The sequence below is a fragment of the Cibotium barometz genome, chromosome 29, assembly GCF_041138505.1.
Source record: "Cibotium barometz isolate CiBa-2024 chromosome 29, ASM4113850v1, whole genome shotgun sequence".
NCBI classification, from domain to species: domain Eukaryota; kingdom Viridiplantae; phylum Streptophyta; class Polypodiopsida; order Cyatheales; family Cibotiaceae; genus Cibotium; species Cibotium barometz.
Genome location: NC_141074.1, coordinates 39,680,218 through 39,695,289, shown reverse-complemented (window position 1 = coordinate 39,695,289; position 15,072 = coordinate 39,680,218). Strand labels below are relative to the sequence as shown.

Sequence of the window (15,072 nt, the reverse complement as noted above, 5' to 3'; positions counted from 1 at the left end):
ACTGATGCTGATATGAGTTTTATTTCAATCATTAATATCTTTATTGATGGAGAAGTTTATTATTATTAATTTTTCAACTGTATTTCTTGACATTTATAAAATTAATATCTTTCAGAGTCAAAGGCAGGCCTATTGAGAACCCTTGCCTTTAAAAAAAAAAAAAAGAGAAAAGAAATGATCGTATCAACTTTATTTTGCCCGACAGATCCAGAGTACCTGAAATTTGTTGAGGTGCTAGCCAAGCCAGTTGAGTACTTACCAAGTGCTGAGGTGCAGCTTGAAAGGAAGGAAGCTGAAAGGAGTTTGAATCTAGGTTGTATATCCATTAGAATAGATGTGCTTGTAATCTTTATTGAAAGTAGATTTGTTCTAAGTGAGGCAAAAATACCAACATTGATAGCCTTGAAATTTGGACTTTTCCTGTTGCAGCTTCTGGAGTGAAGGAGGCTACCATTGTCACACCACTTATGGAATTTGTGCGTCAAAAGAGGGCGCTGAAGTCTATGCTTCAGGTTCTTTCCTTTCTGTGAAATTGTTCTCCGTCTCTGCAACTCATGTATATGACTTGTTGCTTCTTAACTTGTGTGCACCATTGTGATTCATTCCTTTCTTATTTGAGAAAGTGTTTTAAAACCTCATTCTGATACTCGTTGTCGTTTTGGATCTTGATGCTGCTTGAGCTGCAAAAACAGGAGAGTTCAAAGTGTAAGTAATACCCATGCAAATGGCCATGTATAGACAATACATTGCTAAGTAATTATAGGTCACAGCTCATGGCTTTGGTAGCAAACTTTATTAAGACAAGTTGAGGGAAGGGAGATGCTCTAAAGTCTTTCAAATTCTGGAGCCTCCGCATTGGCCACAACATCCAAAAACCTCGTCTGCATTACTCCCTCCCTCTGGACCAGCGGTTGACCATTAAGATCTGCCTCCGATGTAAGGTAAAAATAGACAAAATCCACATTTTCCTAGCATGGTAAAGGATCTAATGCATACTTACCTATGCTAAAATATTAGCTCTTAATGAACTTCTCTTGCATGCCTTGATTGTAAGAGTTTACAACATTGTCAAGTCGACCGTCTCCAAATAGTTATCCAAAAAAGTCCAAGCTCCCATAGTGCTTGTGACCACATTTGTGGTCACTGAGACACTGTGGGTATGCATCCTTAACTTCCACTTTTAAATGGTGAGTCCATCATGATGGCTAAAGGACTCCTTAATGATGAGTCACAGACCACCAAAAGGATTGGCTCCTCTTTTGGTAAGTGCTCCAATGTTGCTTGTAAGGAAGCGTCTTCTTTGAGTTGCAGGTCATTGCCTCAGAGGGCTTGCTCCTTTCTAGCTATAATTTTGTTTGATTCTGAGAAACATGTCAATGGTTTGCCAACGGGCATGTAGCCCAACAGTGAGGGCTTGTGACTTGGAGGGGAGGTTCCGACTTCAAATTTCGTAGGCCCCCGTTGGTATTGTGGCCACTTTGCTACCACAAGTTGTGATGCCGTTGGGTGGGAAGACCAAACCGGGGTACCGAAAACCTTGCGACTACAAAAGGATCTACTCAATGAAAAAAATAACATCCCAATGACTTCACTTTGAGAGAACCTTTATTTGAAGGTTAATAATAGTTCATGGCAAACTTTGGTGGGATGGCTCTCATACTAGACTTTTTGAAGGTTAAAGAAGAGGATCCTTCAGCTTTTCACAAGTGTGTCACTAATGTTTAAGGGCTGCAATCCAATCCAATGTGGACTGCAAATGGGTTTTGATCTTTGTAAACAGCTTCGTAATAGCTCTTATGAAGTCGTTTTACAATATCATGTTGTCCTTTATTGTGGTTACCAGGACAAAGTGCATTTCTTTCCACACTTGAAGTGTTGGTTTTTTTTTTCCCAGGAAATTGAAGTGTTGGTTTTTCCCATCATAGCAATAGGAAATGGCTGTTTCCTAGCCAAAATTGCAGAAACTCCGTTTCTTGCTGGAGGCGCCGTTTTCATTTCCATTTCTGTTTCCCTATCTCACCTAAGGATTTTTCCCACACTTTTTACCCACTAAGTTTTGATTTCTCCCAGTTTTTCTTGTTCTCTCTTTAAAACTATGATCTTTCCCAAGTTCTTCCTCTTTTTATTTTTTCATCATTTACTACATGATGTTAAAAAGGTGCTGTTTCCTAGCCTTTTTGGCTTCCTAGTTTCAAGCCGTTTCCGTTGCAGAGACGTCTTCTTCTGTTTCATTGCCATTTCCGGTGCATGCAACTATGGTTCCCATTTCGGTTTTTGTTTTGCTCCATGCATCATTGTCATGTGCACACAGGCTGATCCCATAGCTAATCCTTGATTAGCAACAATTTAGAGTACATAACAGGCTCCAACTTGTACAATAGAAGTCCCCAAAAGGCAGCCCACCAATCGGCTAAATCAGGAGCATCAAACAGACAAAGTTAACAGCATTTAATTTACATTTAATGATGTTTGTGCTCATTTTCGGTGCATAACAGGCTCCAACTTGTACAATAGAAGTCCCCAAAAGGCAGCCCACCGATTGGCCAAGTCAGGAGCATCAAACAGGCAAAGTCAACAGCATTTAATTTACATTTAATGATGTTTGTGCTCATTTTCGCTGGCCGATAGCAGTTGGTTTGCTACAGGGGGAGCATGTCATTAGTTAATCTGATCCCCACCTAAGGGTCAGGTCATAGTCAGTCTAGATAGGGTCTTTGTTTACCATTTTGGGAAGGTCAAAGGCCACACAACAGTTGTACAATCATATACATCTTTTTGTACCATAGTAATATACCTAAAATATAGTTCATCTCTCTCTTCTCTCTCTATCTATTCATTGCATGTTCCTAATCAATAGGCTTAGGGAGTACAACAAGGCTTCCGCGCTTGCAACATTGGTATCAAAGCATTCAGGCTCAAACATCTAAAACATCTAAGCACTCAGCTGTCCCAAGAAAGGTGCACAGATCCATGGGAGAATGTAGCCAGGGTAGCATTTATGAGGTGGTCTGTAGTATGCAAAGTGAGAGGAAAGCATTCCCTAGGAGTTGTGTCCTCAAAGGAGCATACCATTGGCTCTCAGATGAGTTCCAAAGGTGGAGCATCATGCATGACCATTCTCAGTAGGAGACCATAGCTGTGTTAAGGGAAAGGGATTGCAGGCATGGGGACAAAGTGGAACGAATGCACAGTTCTCTAACCAGACTTGGAGTGTTCAGGGAGGATGACCCATCATCAAGTTTAGCAGCACGAGGAAGTGTCACATGCACACACGTGGACATGGCTAATCCCTGATTAGACAACAGTTTAGAGTACATAACTGGCTCCAACAGGTACAATAGAAGTCCCCAAAAGGCAGCCCACTAGTCAGCCAAGTCAGGAGCATCAAACAGAAAGTCAGCAGCATTTAATAATATTTAATGATTTTTGTGCTCATTTCTGCTGGCTGACAGCAGTCAGTTTGCTATAGGGCCAGCCTAGGAGTGGCAAGTCCTAGCAAGTCATTAGTTCATCTGATCCCCACCTAAAGGGCAGGTCATTCTAGATAGGGTCTTTGTTTACATTTTGGGAAGGCCAAAGGTCACACAACAGTTGTACAGTCATATACATCTTTTTGTTCCATGGTAATATACCGAAAATACAGTTCATCTCTCTTCTCTCTCTCTATCTATTCATTGGATGTTCCTAATCAGTAGGCTCAGGGCTGGATCAAATATATCAAGGGTTCTGCACATGCAATAATCACTCTCTAGAATTTCTAGGAATTTAGTATCTTCATGTTGAATTTTGACAGTGGATATGAGTCTTCAGCTCATGAAATCTTATCATAGTTTTGTATATGAAGTGGAATCTATCAACTTTCGAAGGAGAGGACATTCTAAACAGCTCCACGGTTGAAGATGTATGTGGTAAAGTCTTTTCTTACATAGAATCTTTATATTGATGGATTTGTTTCTTCGACATGGATATGTTTATGTATATCAGAGGACAAGAAAATGGTGGGCTGGTTGCATTCTTCTCATGAGGGGGTTTTTGGACTGCTCTGTCCTCTGTGGAGGGTTGTAGTCTTCTTCATACATACGTTTTCTTTTCACTATAGAAGGATCTTTTCTTGGCAAAAGAAATAGTAGGCTGATTGTGGGTTCTATGACATGACTTGTCTAGGCAAGAGAAAGTGGTGAGGGATTAGCCTTGTAAGAGTTGCAGGTCTCATAGCCAAATATGGCTTGTTAGTCAAGTGTTCAATGGTGAGGAATTTGTTGGGCAAGAGTGTGGGTTCCATAGACAGAAAATTTGTTCAGATAAGAGAAAGCTTGTTCAGCCGTGTGAGAGTATGATTTCAATAGCCAGACACGGCTTGTCTAGGCAAGAGAGAGCATGTTCACGAGTCGTGCAAAAGCACTGATCCCATAGCCAGACACAACTTGTCTAGGCAAGAGGGACTGTGTTCAGTAGCAAGGGATTAGTTATGCAAGGGTCCAGAGCTCATACTTGCATGATTTCCAATTAGAGAAGGCTTGGCCTTCACTGGAGGGCAGGCCCTAGCAGATGGAAAGCATTGATGACATATACATATGTCTCAATTTAACAATTGAGAGGTTCTGTATCCTTCTCATTTGATGTTTAGTTTTTCTTCATGTTTTAGAATTCCTTCTTGTAGGAGAGCAAATCTGCCTTACATGAGGGCAAGAATATAGAGCAAACAAGGGAGACTTATCTTTGTAAGATGAGAAGTTAGGGTTGTTTACTGGAGGAGAACAAAGCAACTTAGGGAAACAATGTGCATCCATACGTGCAAGTCACCGAAGACATCATTCAAAAGTAAATAACTTGTTATAATTATTGTTTTTGTTTCTACTTTTTTATATATATTTCAATGAGTGTAGCTTGGCCATGGAAAACCAGTCATGAGCCATTTGCCAAATGAGTTTTGTGTTGTACTATATAAGCAATCTAATTTTGAGCACATTGTAGTCAAACTATAAGAGTCATAACAAGGTATGACTCTTTCAATGCAAAGTTGGTGCAAATTTACATTGTATTGCTGTAAAGCAAATTCTTCTTATGACCCTGCTTTCAGATTCTATTATATTCTGTATTTTTTTGTTAGCAGAAGTCGTCGACTGCAGCTGGGAAGATAAGTGTTCGAGGTGGAGACTCATCTCCAGCAATTTCAAGCAAAATGCTACCAAAACGGGGGACTGATAAATCAAGGACAAAGTCCATGGTAGCCTTTTTCTTGCTTTTCAAAGGTTACGGTATTTGTAGAAGACTTTGTGTAAGCTTGCTTATGAAATTTGAATAAAAAAGGCTTATGATTGTGTTGTTGGCAGTATTCCCCTGGTTCTAGACCAAAAGAGAAGCCGACTTATGTTCCACGATGCGAAGAGAACCAGCGACGGGATGTGTTGGTAGCCAAAAAAGGGAGAGTAGTGCTCGAAATAAAAGACAAGAAGATTCCACATGAGGCTTCTGTTGGCAAAGTGAACTCAAGCAATCAAAGCATAAATTCAAGTGAGCATCCCGGGCTTTTGTGTTGCAAAAACATCTAAGATGCAACTGTTATTGAGTTTTCAAGGGAATGATGTGAATGGTCAGCACGAGGGAAAGCTTGAATTTCTGAGAAAAATTTGTTTTTTTACTCCAAGACCACAACACATAGAAGGGAGGAGAAGGGGACTGTTTTAGAGAAAAAGATGTGCTATATGCAAGGGAAGGAGGAGGACTGGAGTATGAGGAAATAGAGGTCAAAGCTGCCAGTGTCCCTTGTGCAGAGAATCCAACTTGGATTCTTCTTCTTCCTGGAGACCGGTACACAACGTGGCGTGTGAGGAGTCACATGGCTATCATGTGACTAGGCATGTGAATCTACATTGTGACTTCATCTAAGAAGAACACCTCCCAGCTTGGCCATCTCCAGAGCATGTCCATTTGACTTGCAAGGAATAAGGTGGCTCTGCATACTCAAACCAATCAATGACTGTAAGGGTACAATCATTCTGGAACCTCCAGCTCTTCAGCAATCCACATCCTCCCATGGCAACTCTCGAACTGGCAAAGGGTGAAGACTTCTTCCCTAGTGTTTGGCTTTGACTTCTACCAATCATATTGGTACGCATCCTATTTCATGTGAGACCAAAAGAAGAGTCTTTAATGTAAGGTCCTCACCAAGGTGTCTTGACTCCGGAACATCATGTGCTTCCTGCAAAAGCACCCGATGAAAATCCCTTTTTTTGATGATACAAAGCCGATCCTTGTTGTACAACCATCCATCCCGAATGGTGTACTCTGAAGCAATGCCACGCACACATTTGCTCCATGGGTCCTTCAAGGAACCATGGAACAAATGTTGTACGGCAAAATATCCTAAAAGGTACTACTTCTGTACATGATTCGCGCACTGTTGATGAGCCAGTTGGTCACCATGTACCATAGTGCATGGGTGCACGTGATATCTTCTGCCTTTTTGGCATCTTCTTTTTGCCGTTGTTGCTCCATGATGAGGAAAAGTCTTTCCAATTATGAGGGCTCTTTTGGCTTTTTAGCAGCTTCTTTGGCTTTTTCAGCCTCCTTTTTTTTTGGCCGCGTCTTCTTCTTTGGCCTCTATCTACTGCCTTAGCAACTTGGTTTTGCTCCAAGAGTAATTTGATGAATTCTTCATTGCTGTGCGGAGGCGTTTCTGTAGTGGTGATCTTCCTTGTAGATCTCTCCTTCCATATCCTCTTTGTAGCTTTCTAACGATGTCTCTCTTGACATTGTGGAGGCATGAGTGGTTTTTCCTGAGAGTAGCTTTACCATCCACGGAATACTTTCACTTTAGGGTAGCCAAGTTGGATTACAACCTATCAGCATTAAATGATGTTGCACATTCTTCCCTTGAATATTCCACAAGCTGGCTGATTGGAGTTTGCTGCACATGTAACTGTGTCCCACGGGAGACCAACCACAATCGGAAAACAAATACACAATCTTAGATCACTTAACCTTGATATTAATGAACAACATAAGCAACCACAAAGCTGAAAATGACAATACATAACTTGACACCACCGCTAGGGCTAGAAAGGGCTGACCCCCCCTCTCAATACAAATTGTATTTCTTGGAGTATTTGATGATTACAAGTTTCACGTGCTTATGAGCCAGATGCCTCCATACATGGAGTGAATACAAATGAATCAAATACAATAGATGTTGCCGGTGAAGAAACGATTTGTTGATGAAGACCGTGTCACAGGCAGTCTCCCACCTTCACTAGACTAGGCACCTGCACTACAATGGTCTTCCAGGACCGTGCACCAATAGGCACGCCCAACTTGGCAGGGTGATTCATTGTGGAGGGAGGAAAACCTTTACTCCAAATGAAAGCTTTGCTCCCGGATTCCCAGGTCCACCGACCTTCATTGGCTCTCAAAACTTGAGAGTGTGGTTAGGGCAAGCACAGGGACATAGAATCTCGCAAAATCTGAGAGAGAGAGAGAGAGAGAGAGAGAGATAGCAAGTACTCTACACACAAATCTAGGAAGAATGATAAGCGTTAAACTTTGCTCAACATAACATAAATGATAGCACCTGTCATAGAAGCAAATCCACGCATAGGAGAAGTGTCGAGAAGCAGGTGCCAAACAGGAAAGTCAAATCTCTAGCAGGACCACTAGGTACTAGAGCTGGTTGTACGGTATAGCCGTACTGATGTATGGCGGCTGTACAGTTAGGTCTGCAGAGCAGTCAGCAGCAGCAGCACCAAGACAGCGAGCAGATTCAGCGTAGATGGTACGGATCTGTACTACAGTACGGATTTCTGTATAGCTTAGTACGGACAGTAGCTTCAAGTTGGGTTCAAGCGTGTACATAAGGTCGACGAGCAGGATGCACATGAGTAGTTGATGATCACCTGCATGTAGCAAAAAAATAAAAACAATAATCCAGGCTAGAGACTAGATAGTTAAGTGCATGCATGGGGTTTAGTTTGCATGGCAAGTTGAGTTATAAGCTTTAGTTACACTACAAGTGAACTTTGGGCACCCACACTTATTATTGTCTATGGCCAATGGTTTAATGAATGTGAACATATAACCTTATAAGTACAAAGGTTAGCATAAGTTATAAATATAACATTAAAAAAAAAGGGTCAAAAAGGATACTTACCACATGTTCACATGCCACACCAACGTATCAACAGACAGGCACACCCATGGTACATTGGGGGGCGTCTCCCTTCGATGCACTGGTACGACATAGTAGGCAATCACACGAAAACAAGTCACGCAAAAACAAGTCCAGCATACAAAGATGGATGCACGTGCACATGTAATGGACGCAATCTCCCTTTCATGAAACTTGTACAAGACATTCTGGTCGGGCACGAATTTGCCGTGATAGAATGTGAAAATCGGCCTTCCTATGGAGTGACAGTCCTGTAGGGAAGACGTGAAACAAACATGGGTCCTTCCATGGAGTGACAGTCCCATGGACAAGATACCGTCCTGGCCATACACAGGTGGCACGATACAGGCTCCCGTTCATATGACACGATCCTGGTTACACATGGGTGGCATGAGACTAGCTCCTGTCCATGTGACACAAAGTAACTGGCCCTTTCACATGAGACACCGGCCTGGCCTCATGTGAACATGGCACAAATCTAGCCGCTCTCTATGGAGTGACAGTCCCATAGAAGTGGCACCAGAAATGGAGATGAACCAAATGGACGGCCAAATGGTGACATCCCCCCTTGCTTCTAATCTGTTGACCTCAACTGAAAGCCTCAAGATACGGCTATAAAAGTTGCAAGTAATCAACAAAAGTAATCCTCATCTACCCACTTTGCATCAATGGGTAAATAATTGTTAAACTTCACAAGATATCTCCTGGAAAGCTTTCCAATTGGTAGTCTTCTCTCCTTGTGAAACACAATCTACTTTGGTTGGAGGATCTCCTCAAGCTCATCAACCTCTAGTGGATCTTCTATGACAGGCTCCTCAGGATTTGGCCCCACATACTTCCGCAAAAGACTCACATGAAAAGTATTGTGAATCTTCCAATGACTAGGTAAAGCAAGCTAAGCCTCAATGTCCTTACGCATGCTTGGCCAAAAGAAATACCTCTCAATCATGTGTATCATATGTAAAATACCTCTATGACCAGCATAAGGTGGAGCATAAGGTGGAGCATGACATTCCTCCATAGCCTTTGGACGCATATCCTTCACCACACATAAGTAGTTATTCTTTATGAGATAACTCTCTTTGATCAGAGGCATGTGTGTGACCAACCATCAAATCAGCCCAAATATGGCAAAAATCACCATCCAAATGGTACAAATCACGCATGGTAGTCAAGTCCCCATGTGAGGCCACTGAAACGATAGCTACATATGGCCTCCTGGACAAGGCATCTGCCACTACATTCTTCTTTCTCGAAGTGTGTACAATCTGAAAATGGAACATAGAAAGAAAATTTGCCGTTCTCATTTGCTTCTCAGAGAGCTTTGTTTGAGATAGAAAGTACCTCAAACTTTGGTGATGGGTTTTGACTATAAATTCAGCCCCAAGAAGATAATGCTTCCATATTTTCAAGGCATGAATTACAACCAAGAGCTCTTTCTCATAAATGTCCATATGGATCTCTGCATCATGCAATCTACGGCTCTCATAGGTCACTGCAGGACCCTCTTGATTTAGGACAGTCCCTATGCAATTCCCACAAGCATCACATTCCACCATGAATGGCTTTTGCAAGTCCGGAATGATCAATACAGGCCCACATATGATAGCATCCTTGAGTTGGTAGAAGGCATCCTGCTCATCGTGGGTGTCACCAGCCTGGACATTTCCCAGTATGAAAGGGGTCTGGTGGACTCCAGGATGTCTAAATATTTGGAAAGTACAAGCTTTGGGAATGGGGGATTATCCTAGAATACAAAGGACCACACTCCTAAAATTTAGGAGAGTTGCTATTTTTGGCCCGACTCCGATGGAAATTCTGTTAGCGTCATTACATCTGGAATTGAGCAGATACCAAGAGTTGGCAAAGTGCCTATGACAGAATGTCTACTAGTTGGGATATTTTTAGAGGTAAAGATTATGGAAGGACCTATCTTTTAGATTGGGACATGTGGCAAGAAAGTGGACCAAAGTGAGACAAGTGGCCTCACACTTGTCACTTCAGCTATTGTGTGGCTCTCCACTTGTCATTGTAGCCTTCTCTTGCCATTTTAGCTCATGGGAGGCCCAAATCTATAAATTGGAGCCCTCTCTCTTCATTAAGAGAGGCTCTCTTGCTGCACACTAGCCTCTACCACCGTTACAGGCTGCCCTAATGATGGCTACTCTCTTTCTCTCTCTCTTGAAGGCTGCCCATGAAGAATACCGGTTGTTGGGGACTATTTTGGAGGCTTCTATCGCAAAGAAATATTGAAGGCAAGGGTATTTAATCATTTATTATGATTTCAAGCCATTGTACTTGTTGTACCAGCCTTTGTACTTGCTGTACCATCCATTGTACCGGCTATACCAGCTTTTGTACTACTTGTACCACCCATTGTACGGGCTGTACCAGCTTTTGTACTTGTTGTACCAGCTTTTGTACTTACTGTACCAGCATTTGTACCGGATGTATCTGCTATACCAACCACCGTACCGGATGTACTAGCTGTACCAGCCATTGTACCTGCCGTACCGGCTGAATGGAGAGTTGTACTTGCTGTACCAGCTCTATTGCATGAAGACCCGTGGTTTTTGGGGAAGAATCAGTACCCACACGGAGGTATATGGATTATGTTGTTGGCTCGGCATTTCTATAGCCTATGTTCCGGCTGAGTTGCCTTGTGTTGGGCTGTGTTATGGCATTTGTATATGGGTAATTCGGCATCTCCCGTGGAGAGAGTAAGGCTCTCAAAGCTTGTACATGATATTATTCTCCTTGGGTAATAAAATTCTCCAAGGGGGGGGGGGGGGGGGGTCAGCCCATTCCGGCCTCTATGCGGTCACACGTGCAAGCTCCATTTTCAGCATTTGTGGATGTTTTGTCCAACTTTTATGTTTTATGCAAAGTGATGATGGATATGTGTTAAGGTTGTGGCCATGTTTAAGTGTTTTGATATGCATTGATGGGATCAACAAGTGTGTCAAAGGCCCTAGTCCCCTGGGTACCCGCCGCGAGTTTCAGTGGGTCCATTTGAAAGTGGGTTTCTTCTTTGTAAGCGCATGTAATGGCGAGGCAATCTTGGTAAAATGCCTTATGAACCTCTTGTAATATGAGCATAATCCAAGAAAGCTACGGACCTCATGCACATTATGTAACTTTGGCCAATTCCGAATGGTTTCGACCTTAGCAGGATCCATTCTCACACCCTCCTTGGCTACAATGTGCCCCAAATAGTGCATCTCTGAGAGAAAAAAACTCACCCTTCTTGGCATTTGAAGAGTTTATGCTTTTGCAACTCTTCAAACATTGTGGCCAAGTGAATCCTATGCTCTTGCTCATTCTTTCGCCATAAGTATTCCGTTGGACCATTACGGATGCCCGTTCAAGTTGTAGATTTGGACACCATTGCTTCATATCTTGAATGTATGACCTTTTGGAGTGTCTACCTTGACTCCTTGATATAAGATAATGGCAGTAGCTCTTGTTAACCCTAGAAATGGGTTAACAGTTGCTGAGGGCATTCAGCCCATGACTCAAAAAATTGCAAGGCTGGTTATGGAAAACCCTAATTTTTTATGATGATGTGGCAACTTTTGCAAGGCATAGTGGCCAGATTTCAAAGATCGCAACGAGGTGGATAGCACGGTTCTGGTCCAAGTAGGTGGCGTCAAATGTCGTGGCAGAGTTGCACGTAACATGTGTGGTCGTGGCACCTAATAGCAGCTACAATATGCTGTTGATGTGGTGCAGATTTGTTGGGTTGCACACAATGTGCTGATGGCGAAGACTAGCAAGGAGAGTCACGTGCAGATGAAGAGCGTGGACGCTTGCAGCAACGCATCAAAGGAAATGAAGAGCGTGGTTGCACTGTTGAAGGCAGTAAACGGCAATTGGGATGATAGCAAAGATGTTGAAGCGTAGGTGAAGATGGCGAAGACCTTTAGCAGCACAAAGCGTTGATGCTGAGAGTGAAGACTATGGTGAGCACATAACCATACATGTAGAGACAGAGGCTTTGATACCAATTGAAGACATAGCCTAGGGTTAGGGTTAGGTAGGCATAAAGGGGATGGAAGATGTCCATGTCGCCGGTGTATGCAGAGAGATAGAGAGAAGAGAGAGAGAGAGAGAGAGAGAAAGAGAACAAAGCTAGAGAGCGAGTTTGTTGCACGACTCAATGATGTGACTACTGTATTACTTCAATCAAGTACATGCTTTTTGTAGGCAATGTCAGGAGATTAGGGTTAGGGTTAGGTTTCTTGCACAGCTAAGGGGGGTGAAAGATGTCCATGATGTGATGTGGAGAGAGAGAGAGCTAGAAAGAAAGAAAGAAAGAAAGAAAGCTGTATTAACGTCTACTAGAGGCCGAACTCGACCTATGAGACAAATCAATGTACAACTGTCGATGTCCTCTGGATGTCCAAAAAAAAAAAGGACAAAATGAACATGAAATAAACTATGAAAGTCCTGAGCTAGTGGGGGGGTGTGATGGATGGAGCACTACTACTAGAGGCTCAGTATGCAACCTATATGCATAGGGTATACAAGAATGCAATGCAAATCTGTCTAGCTCCAACCAATACCATAATGGGGGTGTAATATGTGATACATAGGCGATGGCGAGGCAAAACTCCCTCGGAGCATGATCTCCATGTGTGAGTGTAAGTGAGCGAGCTGCTCTTGGATATGGTGCTGATGTCGAGCCCGTATCTCTGTGATCTCCCTCTGATGTAGTCTGGGAGTCTGGTAGCTTGGTGCTCTCGGTCTCCGTCTGGCTCGGAGGTCCACAGCGCGCTGAAGTGTAACCCCCTCTTGTGTCAGGGTAGGCACTGGGATAGATCTCTGGAAGAAATCAGTGAGCTGGAGCTGTCGCCCACCTCTCCCTGTGGTATGAGTCCGTAGCAGTGTCTCTCTATGGCGCTGTGTCTCTAGCAAGAACTGGCCAAATCTACGCTGGTCTGCAGACTCCATGATCTGGCGGAGCAAGGGATGCCCACTGAAGATGGTGGTGTATCTCTCTAATGACACTATATGCTCTGCATCTGCATACATAATGCTCCTCACTCTCAACCTCCTCCTGGCATAGTCTGCATATCCTCTCTGCTCTGGGGATCTGTGCTGCCCTACTTGCCTCAATCTCAAGCTGGTGTGATGACACTCTGAGTTGGCCAATCGCCACTCGGGCACCGTGAGGCATGTACACATCCATATATCCGGGTCGCTGAATGAATCCATCCGCTGAGATACACATAAATTGATCTCTGTAGTATAGCATCTTCAGTGGTAGAGGCTGACTGGGTGTAATCCAAGTCTCCTGAGTGTATCGTTGCCATAAATCCTGCCGAAGGACTTTGTTCCTCTCACTGTGAGAGAGCTGGATGTGTGGTGCATTTATATCATACTGGAAAGGTGGCAGGTGATCTATGTTGAGACCATGTTGAGTGAGCAACTGTATCATCTGTGAATACCATTATCTCCTATCTCCACTCTCTGTGAGCTGCCTAGACGCCTCAAAAGCTCTATGTGAGAGTTGATGTGATGGCATATCTCTGATTCTCTGTATGAAGCAGATCGTCTGGAAGAGGGCATCTACTAGCATAGGAGGTGCAGCAAACTCCGCTCGGACAATGTCATGTGGGACAGAGGGTTTGCTGCGGATCATCCGTGTGAGAGCATGAGAATATGAGGCCTCTCTATCTGAGGCCTCTCTATCTGAGACCATGCGGAGGTGGCGAGCCCAGGTGCCCATACTGCTGCAGCATACATCAAAGCAAGGGTGACTAGTGTGTCAAACAACCACCCCTTTGTGCGGGGCTCCTGGAAGTGTGCCTGGTGACATTGTCTCTCTAGCATGGCCAGAGCTGCATACCCTCGTGTGAGTCTATCCCTGGCTGCCTGTGCCATAGTAAATCTTCCTGGCGGAGTCGGGAATGTAATCCCCAAGTACACATACGAGTCTACCACCTCTACCTGTCCTCCTGCTAGTGTGAAGATGGCCTGTCGTCGAACCGGCCCTGAGGTGTGGAAAATCATGACCTTGGTTTTTCCAAGGTTCACTGTAAGTCCCCTCTGTGTGCAGAAGTCATCAAGTGCATGGAGATGATGCTGTAGTCCTATCTGCGACTCAGAGACCAAAATAATATCATCTACATATAGCATAATGTGGACTGTGGTACCTGAGATGTCTACCCCATCCCCACCACCGTGAACAATGAAGTCAGCCACCTCATCAATGTATAGCCCAAATAGTGTAGGAGAGAGTGGGCATCCTTGCTTCACACCTATGGTGCTAGCAATAACATCAGATAGCCCCCCGGGGCATTGTATGCGTCCGAGGACCTGCTCATATAAAGCATAGATGCCCCAGACCATCTCTGATGGGATCCCCAATGACTGGAGGCACTGGAAGAGTCTCTCCCGTGGCACCGTGTCAAATGCTTTGCGGAAATCTACAAAGCAACAGTATAATCTCCTCTCCGGTGCGCTAGCCTGATCAATCAAACATCTCAGAGTGAATATATGGTCAATAGTGGAGAAAGCTCGTAGGAATCCAGTTTGCCTTGGTGCTCGCAGTCCCTCCTTCTTTGCATATGAGCTCAACTCTTCCTCGAGCACTGCACCATAAAGTTTGGCCAATGTATGACCAATCATGATAGTCCTGTAGCTGCTGGGGTCTAGCATGTCTCTCGCTTTGTGGAGAGGCACGATGGTGTGCACAGTCCACTCAGCTGGTAGGCCCTCCACTAGTGCCCTGAGCAACAAAGGGTGCCAGTGTGTCAGCTGCATAAATAAGATGCTCACTCTGTATACCTGTGTGGTCAGCCGATCTCCCATGCTGTAACCGGCGTTGCTGAGGGATATGGTAGAGGCTCTTTGCATGTGTGTGCCATGTGTGTGGATCCTCAATCGGGGTACGAGGGCGAGGC

At 43.9% G+C, this 15,072-nt stretch overlaps 1 protein-coding gene across 7 annotated transcripts in view; it reads left to right on the top strand.

Moving 5' to 3' along the window:
• LOC147622170 (regulator of nonsense transcripts UPF3-like) overlaps positions 1-15,072 on the top strand; it is a 131,211-nt gene that overhangs the window by 93,576 nt on the left and 22,563 nt on the right. For 4 of the 7 annotated variants that reach the window (XM_086823276.1, XM_086823277.1, XM_086823274.1 and 1 more), the window contains exons 4-7: positions 206-313; positions 430-512; positions 5,114-5,227; positions 5,334-5,514. In XM_086823276.1, coding sequence (XP_086679402.1) covers positions 206-313; positions 430-512; positions 5,114-5,227; positions 5,334-5,514 — 486 coding nt within the window. Of the gene's footprint in view, positions 1-205; positions 314-429; positions 513-3,844; positions 3,902-5,113; positions 5,228-5,333; positions 5,515-15,072 lie in introns of all 7 variants that reach the window. The other 3 variants (XM_086823273.1, XM_086823270.1, XM_086823272.1) reach the window with 1 other exon arrangement.